This window comes from Patiria miniata, unplaced genomic scaffold, assembly GCF_015706575.1.
Source record: "Patiria miniata isolate m_02_andy unplaced genomic scaffold, ASM1570657v1 HiC_scaffold_7, whole genome shotgun sequence".
Lineage (NCBI taxonomy): Eukaryota > Metazoa > Echinodermata > Asteroidea > Valvatida > Asterinidae > Patiria > Patiria miniata.
In genome coordinates, this window is record NW_024037074.1 from 22,784,330 (window position 1) to 22,793,736 (window position 9,407).

The 9,407-nt window shown below is 42.5% G+C and overlaps 1 protein-coding gene across 1 annotated transcript; it reads right to left on the reverse strand.

Annotated features, from left to right (window-relative positions):
• Positions 1-607: 607 nt before the first annotated feature.
• LOC119745035 (uncharacterized protein K02A2.6-like) lies at positions 608-1,006 on the reverse strand. The gene has a single exon (XM_038221259.1). It carries the CDS (start codon positions 1,004-1,006, stop codon positions 608-610), a length of 399 nt encoding a protein of 132 aa, XP_038077187.1.
• Positions 1,007-9,407: the final 8,401 nt, after the last annotated feature.

Below are 9,407 nucleotides of genomic sequence, written 5' to 3' on the forward strand. Positions count from 1 at the left end.
CGGCTGATGGTGTCAATCTACTCAAGGCCGCATTGACATTCAAGTGACCTGGTTTGTACACCAAGTGATAGTCATATGCTACGAGTGTGAGAGCCCAGCGTTGAATTCTGGATGATGCCATAGGGGATACTGGTCACTCCTCACTGAACAGTACTAGCAGCGGTTTGTGATCGGTAGCTATCTCGAAGTGGCGACCGTACACGTACTGGTGATTTTTTTTTCACCCCGAAGATCACTGCTAGCCCCTCCATATCCAGCTGTGAGTAGTATCTCTCTGGTGAAGATAGCGAACGCGAGGCGTAAGCAAATGGGTGCTCAGATATATCAGGCATGCGGTGGGCAAGCACGGCGCCCACACCGTACGGGCTGGCATCACAGGACAATGCTATTAAACTGTTTACCTGGGTCATAGTGCACCAGCACTCTGGCTGACAACAACAAATCATTTGAAGCTTGGAAGGATTCGTTATATACTGGCCTCCCTGACCAGCGGACGTTTTTCTTGAGCAGCAAGTGTAGTGGCCCAAGAACTGATGACTGATTTGGCATAAATCGGCCATATTAGTTCAGGAGTCCCAGGAAGGACTTCATGATCAGCTCTGTCACGTTACGTGGTACTGGTGCATCGGCCTGCTGCATTGATACGGTGCCCCAAATACACAACATCTGGGGCGAAGGACACGCATTTCTCTCGCTTCAGACTGAGTCCTGCACTCTGAAGTCGACTCAGGACCTTGTTGAGATTAGCGACATGTTCTGCCTCAGTCTTTCCCGTGACTAGTACGTCATCAAGAAATGCGACTGCCTGGGGGATGTCTGCCAAAAGACTTTCAATAGTCCTTTGGAAGATTACAGGTGCAGCAGATACACCAAAGGGCATGCGTGTGTACTGGTAAAGCCCCTGGTGTGTATTGATAGTAAGGGGTTCACGTGACGACTCCTGACGTTCAAGCTGGAGGTAGGCATGACTGAGATCCGGCTTGCTGAAGGCCTTCCAACCTGACATGTCTGCAAACAGTTCCTCGATGCGAGGTAGCGAGTAACGTTAGCTGACTGGTTTACTGCGGCTTTGTAGTCACCACAGATCCGCAGTTTACCCGACTCTTTTATCACGGGTATGGGGGATGCCCAACTAGAGAAAGTGACAGGTGCGATGACTCCATCTCTTTTGAGTTGATCGAGTTCACTTTCCACTTGTTGTTTCATGGCGAAAGGTAACGGTGTGGCTTTGCAAAATTTCGGTTTGGCGTCGTCTTTTACGCTGAGGTGCACATGTTGGCCTTTGAGTTTTTCCCAGTTCACCTGAAAACAACTCACTGCATTGTCCTGTGATGTCGATCGGAACACGTGACGGATTGTGTGCCATGCTAACTGGAGATGGCGTAGCCAGTCCAGCCAAGAAGATTCAGTCCCTTGTCTGACACGATGAGAAGCGGCAATATTGTGCTCAACTGTAACTGTGCAACCACCGACGACTGGTATTTTCTGTCCTGTGTAAGTACGCATGGGGGGGGGGCATGGCCCCCTTTGCCCCCCCCCCCCCCTCCCCTGGATCCGCCCTTGCTCCTACACCCCTTGGCCAAATGACCTAGCTTTTCACAGTTAGAGCAGTTATATGAGCGAGCTCAGTAGTTCTGTGATGTGTGGTCTGTTCGTCCACAGCGATATCACTTGCGTAGCCCACTTGACTTGCTTTGTGCTTGACTGTGGGTTCTTCTTCTTCTTCGTCTTCTTCTTTTTCTTCCAGTTGAGTGCTAACTTCACAATTGAAGACTGGAGTGTGATTGGAGTGTGATGCGAGAGACGGCTTAATTTTTAGTTAAAGCTCATTTAAATGTATCGGCAGTTGGTGCCTGGATGACAGATTGTGTGGCAAGACATTCCAATCCCCCGCAGTGCGAGGAAGAATGACATCCCGTGGTAGTCTCGAGCTGAGTGAGGAATGCAGTAAACCTGAGAATTTTCCATTCGTGTGGGGTTGCTATGGTTCTTGGAGGACAAATATTTTGAGATGTCAATTGCAGCTTGTTGATTATTTATCTTGTATAGCATAGTCAGCCTTGCAAACCTGCGTCTCTCAGCTAGAGTCTGCCATGAAAGCTCTTGCATCATGGTTCCAACACTTGAGGTATACCTGTATCTGTCGAGAGTAAACCTGGCAGCCCAACGCTGAACCTTTTCCAACTTAGTGATGAAAACATCTGTATATGGATGTACTACCTTACTGTACTACCATATTCCAAGATTGGCCTGACAAGTGATTTGTATGCTTGTTCTTTGACCCTAAAATCCTAATCTTTAAATTATGACGGAAAAATTTGAGAATGTTGCTGGCCTTGGCAGTCATGTTATCCACAATTATGTTTATTCCATCTGAAGTCGCTGGTGATGGTGACACCAAGCTACTTTGTCTGGTCAACATGATTGAGCTGTTGGCCATGGAGGATGTACGGACGGATACTGGACGACATTTTCTTTTACGTTTGATACGGATGACTTCACACTTTTCCGGATGGAACTCCACCATCCAGGTTTTCTCCAAGTCTCTGTGGCAATAATGATGTCAGGTTTGGTACTGTCTATCAAGTTGTAGAAGGGACCTTTCTTGTTGATAAGAGATTGGCAGTTGACATTCAATACTCTCACGGGACTAGGCCCTGAAGCTGACCGAGGTTTTGGTTTAACTGGAGAAGAAGCAGTCTGGGGATGGCCTAAGCCAAAGGACTTATCAAAGCTGAAGACACTGTCAAAGTCATTGAGAGCACTGATTCTATTTTAAGATTCCATAGGATGGAAGTCAAGATACTACTAAAATTTTGTGAGTCACAAACTAAACAGTTCCAAGCAACACTAGATCTGCCAAGTCTGTTGTAGGATGACTCACCAATACTTTGGCAGTCAATATGATACCAAGTTTCGCAATCTTAACACATAATTCCCTTGTCGTCCCAGGTTACAGCTTCTTTACAGGTACCACAAAAGTAAACAGTACATGCTGAAAGTTGAAAAGTTTGTGTGCCAAAAAGTGTTCCGGGTGTGGGTCCTGGATGTAACCTCAATGTCCCCACATAACAAGACGAAGCAAACAAAAATTCTTGGCTGTGTAATGCACTTGTTATGACTTACATGTTCATTTCCACTGATGTGTTGACAAAGCCCAGAAAGAAAAACCCTGTTCATTCTGTAAGGTGTAGTCTAAAAGTTTTGCTTGGATTCCCACTCCCATGAACTTGACGCATGAGCATAAGTACCTGTTGTTACACCATCCAAGAATCGCCCTGAAACTCTAAGCAGCACAAAAATAAGAAACATTCGTTGCAGTGTGAGATATCCTAGTTTCCTCGGAAGGTGGGATCGTCTTCCTTGAGTCATGATAGACACTGGTGAAGATTAAATGTCCTCTAGAATATAACCATGTAGGATGCAGTCACTGTTACACAATCAAAATGGCGACCACGTACGACGTTGACAAAGTGAGAAGTTGAATTTTCACAATGCACAGAGATCACAAACATCAGAGCGGCGAAAACAGTAAAAATATCACCAGATGAATCATCAACATGTTAAAAAACGGATGTCCGCTGATTAAATGCCAAGGGCAGGGGAAAAAAGATTAAAAAAGATAGAAAACAAATAAAAAACTAAAAACTAAAAATGAAAACACGTCCGCTCGCATCAACAGCGCCACCAAAGGTTTGTGGCCTCCCTCTTCCCTTCCCCTAGGGCTCTACACTGCCGACTTTGTGCGCTTGTTGTTGGGGGACGGGGGGCTGGATATCCTTGGCATTTTTCGCTGCCAGCTCCATAGCTCGAGCTATTTCCCTAGCTTTATCAAACTTGAAAGTAGATTCAGACAACAGTCTACGTTGAATCCGATCATCATTGATACCCCACATGATGTCTTTGGGGATTTGCCATGTTCCATTCGGCTTACATGGCCGAGCCATCTCGAGCGTCGCTGTGTGAGTAGGGCGAACATGCTTGAGGTGCCTGCTTGTTTTAAGACATCCTTGATTGTGACGTGGTCCTGCCATTTAATGCCCGGTATTCCCCTCAGGAAGCGCATGTGGAAGGCATCCAGACGGCTCTCCTGGCGTGTGTATGGTGCCCATGACTCGCTACCATACAGTAGAATACTGAGCACAAAGGCCTGGTACACCTTCATTTTTGTGTCGGTGGTCAGAAGGGTGTTTCGGCCGGTTGCCGAAACAGCCAATTATCAAAAGGGCTAGTTGGCGAGGGGGCGAGTAGACGAGTCGAATGGGTGCGAGTTGGCTGGGTGAGTTTGTAAGCGTCGTGTTGTTAACTTATAGTAATGAGCGAGTTGGCCAAGGGGTGAGTTGGCACCGAATAATTGCGTACAATATTCGCATGTACCCAATGACACTCAAACAAAATAATTAAGTCACCAACACCTCGGTCCCGACGACAAGTCGGTCCCAGGCAATCTATGAGACTTGATGGGGGAAAAATGCTCTAGCAAGGCACAATTAGGGGCGAAAAAACAAATTGCCCCACGTTAGAGGCCGTGTCACGTTAGGGACATATACAATTCAAAAGACCTTAAAATTATTTGACTTTGTTTACGTACATGAATTTCTTTTACATAAGAACCGAGTTGACCTGAGACCGAGTTGACATGTGACCGAGTTGACCTGGGACCGAGTTGACCTACGACTAAGACCGAGTTGACTCGGACCGAGTTGGTTTGGGACCGAGTTGACCTGCACCGTTGGATTGTGAGAAATTAGAGTCTGATACTAAAACATTGGTTATATTGCGCATGTCGTGATTGAGAAAAAACTCCGAGACATATTACTTGTGGAAACGAGAGATCAGGAAAAATAGACCAGGTTTCATAGCAATCCAAATTCATATGACAATATTGCTTCACCCAGATTAAACCATGCCTGCGACATCATGCTGGTTACTAAGAGGGTAAATCGGGGGCCATGGGGAGCTGGAAGATATTAATAATTCTCCCTAACGTTTTGATCGGAATATTTAAGATATATCGCCACCCCACCCCCACCCCCATTGTGCTTCAAATACTCGCTCATGATGTGTTCCCAAATGGTAGTCTTGGCCCAAGACGTCAGTGATCGAAACGATAGTTGCAATGTTCTGTAGCGCCTTGCATAATGGGTTTTTTTTTACTTTCTCTTTTACTATCGTCTTGGTCCTTTCGTAGCAACTAGGGCGTGGCCATGCATTTCATGTAAAATAGAACCGTCTGTATAAATTCGAACAAAACGGCAGTTCCTATTTGCCGCAGTAGTCGCAATATACTGAGTGTTTTTAATGAGCTGTCCAACCATATGAAATGGCCTTTTTAAGGATAAATAAAGTATTTTGAATTGAATTGAATTGAACCCCAGCATAATTAGCGACGTTGTTTACAGCCGTCGGGCGAGCCATTGAATTAATTCTCGATCTCTGATTGGCTCCCTAGGAAAGCGATGATGCTGGATCAACGCACATATATAGCCCGAATGTGTACAACCGTTGGGCTAGCCATTGAACAGTTTCTCGATCGCTGAAGTAAAAAAATAGTTAAACCGCTGATACGAAATGGCCTAGACGTTAGTGCGAGTAGGCGCGCTGGTCTGATTGTTGTGCCATTAGAGGGCGTACTGCGCACCGGATCCACTATGCGATCACTAGCGTCTTGGGCCAAGACTACCCAAATGGCAGTATACGCAAACACGATCATAATGCAAAAACAGAAATAATACAAACAATGCATCGTGGTGCAATAATGTTCAACGTACACCCAAACTCTATAATACCCTGCACCCGCAACTCTATACCTACTCCCAATCCCTGCTTCAAATAAACTATATTCATGAGTCGGCCGTATGTAATTGAAAGCGAATTAAAATGTTAATTTTTGGACTTTGCGAATAGAAATGAAAGCAAAGAAGTATACAGTCGAACACCTTTATAACAAGTTCCTCGGGACTTTACAAATTACCTTTTTTATAACAGGTACCTTATATTATCAGTAAGCAATGAAAAACAAAGACTTGGGACCTAAAATTGTACTTGTTATTATAAGCAGATGTTGTATTAACAGCGCTGTTCTTATCAGGGTTCGACTGTATTGAAATAAACATTAATAACAGTCTGATCTATTGAATAATAGAAACAGAAATGTGATTAAACGTAACCCATGATGTAAACAACCTAAAAAAAAAGAAAGTGAGCCTTGGAACGCGTAAATAGTCTGGCACTATCCCACAGTTTACAACATACATCAGAAAACACGATACAAATGGTTTCCTCGTTAAAAAGATATATATTACCTACGTCCGAGGAATGTTATGATGTATATATGTATATGTCATAAGCATTCAACCATTATGGATAAAAAGTTATACCCTAATTGCGTTTTCAATTATCATAATATAAAATGTTCTGAAGTTTGAACCACTAACGAAAAAGTCAGGTTACATCATGTGACCATACCGTAGTTGATTGATGATACCTGTATTCTTTGTTCATAGAGTATCGCCAAGAAGAGTACGAACGGATCGGACGATCTCATCCCAAAACTTGAAGCAGTTTTGCAAGGTGAGCAGTTTCGACACATCCTATATATCAATGTTTATGTCAATTTAAGAATCTTCATCAAATAGACTTCATCTTTGATTCAACACCAATAACTCCAAATGAGACAAATTTCCCAAAATGTGGAATGTTAAATTTGCAAACTACACTGCACACGAATGAGAACTGCAACCGCTCAGTCTCATGTTTGACACTGCAGTTATTTAATTTATTTCTTGCTAGGTTTATATTTTAAGGAGCATTTAATAATACCTCTATCGTCGCTTGAGGGCTCAAGTCCAGATAAAATCGTGCTGCATTGTGGGACGGTCGACATCGCAACGAGACCCAAGACGGCAGTTTACCGCCCCAGACCCCGTTCAGAGTTGTAACGAGTACTTATGTAAAGTCGAGTCATTAGGTCAAGAAGGTCGAGTCGAGTAGAGTAGAGTCACAGTGTGTAGTCGACTCGAGTCAAATATTTATCTCCAGTCAGTTCGAGTCACAAATATTTGAACACTTAATAACGAATAAAGGTAAGAGAGAATGTCATGTGTACCACTAACAGGTAACAAGAAATGAAACGTTGTTCTTATGGACTATCTGGTTTGGCTTCGGGTCTGTATATTTTAGCTTTTCGCTGATTGCATTATACAAAACTGTTTCTGATTATTTAAAAGTGCGCGTATATATATACATTTTTTTTTATTTTAAAAGGAGCGCATAATTTAGCCAGTATTCAAATACAAGATCTTATTAAGAAATCGCCCAAAGAAAATGATGGATTCTCGAAATTAAAAATGCGTTGAAAGTGCGGTTCCGGTATAGTATTTTGTGCGTTCCAGAACCATGAAGGTGGAAGACTGAAGCGTTGTTGTTTGTACATGACAAGCGGCCGCTGTAGGCCAACCGTATAGCAAATTGACGTCAACATAAATTTGCACCGTAAGTCATTACAAATATTTTCCGCAAAGTTTTGTTCATTATATTTGGGAGGTGAGTCTTATTGGCCTTCGCTCGAGTCGAGTCGACTCTTCTGATGAGGGACTCGAGTCGAGTCATTTGCTCTGACTCCCATTATGCAGACGTCAAACCGCGAAATTTGAGTATCACTTTACATTTATTTTTGGCAATGGTTTTCACATTTGAAGCAGCAGAATGCTTTTCACATAGGCACACCACAAAACTGAAGTTGCCCATTGCACGGGAACGGCCGTACAATTCCGTTGTTGAGCCGTTTCGTTTTCATGTTCATTTTTTTTGGGGGGGGTGTAATACGATGGCTTTTGGAAGAAAATTACATCAAATTACAATCACCCCTAAAAGTATGCCCGAAGCCCATCTCCATTTTGAAAAATAAATGATGCCTATACACTCCATTGCAAAAAAGAGCAACTTTCGGGCCATATTTCATCCAAATTTCACATTCACTCAGAAAATACAATGTCGCAATCCCGATCACGGCTTCCACCATGTGTTTTTTAAAAACCCTCAAGATAATGGCCCTGCACAAAATGCTGTTTTAAGCGAAACATATTGAAGGCATACAAATCGTGATTTGACCGCTTGGGTAAATTGGACCTATTTACTGGAATAGGTACATAGGGCGGGTACGGCGGCAAACCCCAACATCTCTCGGAACCAGACCAGGCTCTTACTCTCTGATATCAGTCGCCGTCTTGAAGATGTCTGTTTAGACTCACAGCGACTGGTGCGCGAGTCTACATTATTGCCTTGACCCAAATTGTCAATGTCTAATCGTTTATAAAATAATGGCCTCACCTATACTAAAAAAAAGATTTAAAAATATATTATATTGATATATAATAAATGGTGACTAATACGATCAGACCGATCGTTAAAGGGTGTTTTAGATGGAATAAAGCCACGCTGCGTGATTACGTCTAGCGATATAAAATACCGTACAATCGAAATACCTGTTTTTCTCGAAAAGTCTACATCGACGGGATAAAAAAAAACTACGAAGCTCAATTTAAAAACTTGAGGAAAAAGACACTACATGAGCTCAAACAGATTTTAGACGATTACGATGTAGAATTTGCACCGACGGGTTATAATGGTCGATTTTTGAAAAAAAGGTTTACTTTCGGCGATTCAAAACTATAGGCAACCCCAGGATTATCAAGAGGCGGAGTTTAGAGCAACGAGGAGATTCAGAAACAACTTTAGAAACTGGGAACCGATTCTTAGACATTTTAACGACGATTTAGTCAAGTTTTTTTTTTCACACAAAGATCAAATTGTAAATAAAATCAAGTCGGAATTGAGAGAGCTAAGACGTTTAAAAGTAGAGCTTGTGATAAAAATAAGATACGAAAAAACCAAACCGGATGGTACAATCGAAACGATTAAAGCTATTCATTTTAGTGATCAGAGTTTCGTTTTAATTCAAAGTCAAATAAAACAGAATTTAGAAGAAGACATCGACAAGCTATTTAGAAAGGATGAAAGGTATACGAATCAAGGATCGGGTTTGGTTTTAAAAAAGATAATGTCGTTGTATATCAGCATCAACAGGTTAAATCCCGTGAGGGGTAGTTCTTACATAGACCTACCCCCGCATCTCAAAAGAACACAGGCGATGATAAACATTAAAAACAAAGACGACGAGTGTTTGACATGGTGTTTGAGTGCTGCTCTTTGGTTGTATACAGATAGTAAAAATTAAAATAAAAAACGATCCTAAATATAGACTTCGTGAAAACAGACCTAGTATTTACACCAAAGACGACGGACTCAAATTTAAAGGCGTAGTCTTTCCAACACAGATCGACCAGATACCAAAGATAGAAAGACAATAATTTAACGATAAACGTATACGATTATGAGGGGGAAAT

Excerpts from the sequence above, each read along its gene's own strand:
- LOC119745035 (XM_038221259.1), bottom strand. The coding sequence starts at position 1,006 with ATGTCAGGTTGGAAGGCCTTCAGCAAGCCGGATCTCAGTCATGCCTAC.